The sequence below is a fragment of the Tiliqua scincoides genome, chromosome 15 (genome assembly GCF_035046505.1).
Source record: "Tiliqua scincoides isolate rTilSci1 chromosome 15, rTilSci1.hap2, whole genome shotgun sequence".
In the NCBI taxonomy this organism is placed as follows: Eukaryota; Metazoa; Chordata; class Lepidosauria; order Squamata; family Scincidae; genus Tiliqua; species Tiliqua scincoides.
In genome coordinates, this window is record NC_089835.1 from 5,775,079 (window position 1) to 5,777,619 (window position 2,541).

A 2,541-nucleotide genomic window follows, 5' to 3' on the forward strand; every position below is an offset into this window, starting at 1 on the left:
AGAGAAGCCACGAGACCTTAAAAGAGGGGAAGAGGAAATACTTCACCTCTGCCTAAACAAGATGGAGGCTTTTTCTGCACAATAGAGGGCTGTTTTGACCTGAATCTACCAATCTCCATATCAAATGGTTTCTCAAACTTCCCTGAGGTTCCATCTGGGGGTCTGAAGGAAACGTTGACAGAAGTGGATGTGACTGAGCGTTTTAGGATGGCGGCCTGTGATTTAAGGGTGAAATCCACCGCTGAGTATGGAGGAGATTACACAGGTTATGGAACTAGTTGAAGATCCCCACAAAGAGGATCCCCCAATGCAAATGTCTGCATTACTGGTCCCATCAACAAGGAGAAAGTTGCTTTTCCACCACTGCCACTTTGCCACTCTCCCTCGTTCCTCGCCGCTGTCTCTGCCGCTCTGAATCTTGTGGAGACTTCATTTCACTCCCCATCATTCCTCGCCACCGTCTCTGCCTTTCGGAGTTTTGTGGAGATTCTATTTCACTCTCCCTTGCTCGTAGCCGCTGTCCCTGCCGTTCCGAATCTCGTGGAGACTCTATTTTACTCTCCCTCGTTCCTTGCCGCTGTCTCTGCCATTTGGAGTTTTGTGGAGACTCTATTTCACTCTCTCGCGTTCCTCGCTGCTGTCCCTGCCGTTCAGAGTTTCGGGGAGACTCTATTTCACTCTCCCTCGTTCCTTGCCGCAGTCTCTGCCATTTGGAGTTTCGTGGAGACTCTATTTCACTCTCCCGCGTTCCTCGCCGCCATCTCTGCCGTTCAGAGTTTCGGGGAGATTCTATTTCACTCTCCCTTGTTCCTCGCTGCTGTCTCTGCCGCTCTGAATCTTGTGGAGACTTCATTTCACTCTCCCTCGTTCCTCGCCACTGTCTCTGCCTTTCCGAATCTCGTGGAGACTCTATTTTACTCTCCCTCGTTCCTTGCCGTAGTCTCTGCCATTTGGAGTTTCGTGGAGACTCTATTTCACTCTCTCGCATTCCTCGCCGCCATCTCTGCTGTTCCGAATCTCGTGGAGACTCTATTTCACTCTCCCTCGTTCCTTGCCGCAGTCTCTGCCATTTGGAGTTTCGTGGAGACTCTATTTCACTCTCTCGCGTTCCTCGCTGCTGTCTCTGCCGTTCTGAATCTCGTGGAGACTCTATTTCACTCCCCTTGCTCCTAGCCGCTGTCTTTGCCATTATGAATCTTGTGGAGACTTTTTTTTCCACACTCCCTCCTTTCTTGCTTTCTTCTCTCCCTTTCTGGATCTGATGCTGACACATTTCCTCTATCTACTCCCTGTTGACAACACCCTGGAAGCCAGACCACCACGGGGGCCTCCTGAGGAGACCCGGGCCACCCTTGATGCAGGAAAATTGAAGACTAGGTTTTGCGGCTGGCTGTGGAAGACTCTGCACCACACAAGAGTGAATTGTAAGTGATTTCAACCAAAAGTACAGAGATGAAACTACCTTGGGACGGGAAAGGTCTCCTGCTCCAGAAGGTAAAGTGCATTATTTTCCTCTCTTTTCATGAAAGGGCTTCAGTCCCCCTTCACATAACTTTTCCTCCTCTGCTTCTTCCCCCCCATTTGTGGAACTGTTCAGGACAGGTTCCCACCATCTTTCTGTCCGCTTCTCTCTGTCTCTGGAACTGGGTAGGACGGTTTTGCCAGATGCGGTGCTTCATTTGCTCTCACCCATCCCTCGGTCCTTTTGATGATCCTTTGTTCCGCTTTGGGGGGGGTCTCTTCCTCCTGCCCATCATCTTGCTTGCTTTAAGCTGGTCTGTGCTGGTTTGCATGATTGTTTCCTCCTCACCCTGGTCTCTGTTTCAAGGCAGAGGGTGGGAGTCTGAGGTCAGACTAGAGAAAAAGGGTCATCCCGTGGTCCTCATCAGTGTAGCTGGGACCTCTCCTTCATCGGAGCCCCCAGGAGGATAGGGGTAGATGACTCGGAAGGTCCCATCTGTGTCTAGCATTTAAGAGCGACGGTTCGGGATTCGACCGGGCAGGCAACGTGTGGGAGTGCAGCTGCCGGAGGCTTCAGATGGTGCAGGGCGAGAACCAATGCTGTGTAAGAGGTCAGCCGACTAGGAAGGGCTCTAGGATGAGTCATTGGTATTGCTCCACAGGAAAGTCTGCACCTTCTGTCTGCTTGCACGACTCGGATTGACATTTGTCACATTCCCCTTTGGAGTCGCATCGCTGAGGAATCCTTCAGCTCCTCCCACTCGGCTGACCTCGTCCTCGGCCACAGATTTCTCTCCCTGCCAGAGTCGAAGCCTCCGGAAGCTGCACCCCCACGCGGCACCAGCCTGTTCTAACCCTGGACCTTCACTCTTCACTGCTAGACACAGACGGGACCTTCTGACTCATCCACCCCCGTACTCCTGTTAAATCCAGTGTGTGCCCCACGAGCTCCGGCGAACGAGACCTCCCGACCGCACAGACTCAGCCTGTGCCCGTGAGACCTGGGCACTGATGCTTTTCCTCCTGTCCCACACCAATCCTCTGCCCTCCGGCTGACACACTGGCTCCACTCCACCGCAC

At 52.7% G+C, this 2,541-nt stretch overlaps 1 protein-coding gene across 1 annotated transcript; it reads right to left on the reverse strand.

The window, feature by feature from the left end:
• Positions 1–334: 334 nt before the first annotated feature.
• LOC136635275 (octapeptide-repeat protein T2-like) lies at positions 335–1,189 on the reverse strand. The gene has a single exon (XM_066610429.1). The coding sequence runs from the start codon at positions 1,187–1,189 to the stop codon at positions 335–337; it is 855 nt and encodes a 284-aa protein (XP_066466526.1).
• Between the last annotated feature and the right edge of the window lie 1,352 nt (positions 1,190–2,541).

Bases quoted from the DNA above. Each gene is read 5' to 3' on its own strand.
- LOC136635275 (XM_066610429.1), bottom strand. From the start codon at position 1,189: ATGGCAAAGACAGCGGCTAGGAGCAAGGGGAGTGAAATAGAGTCTCCA.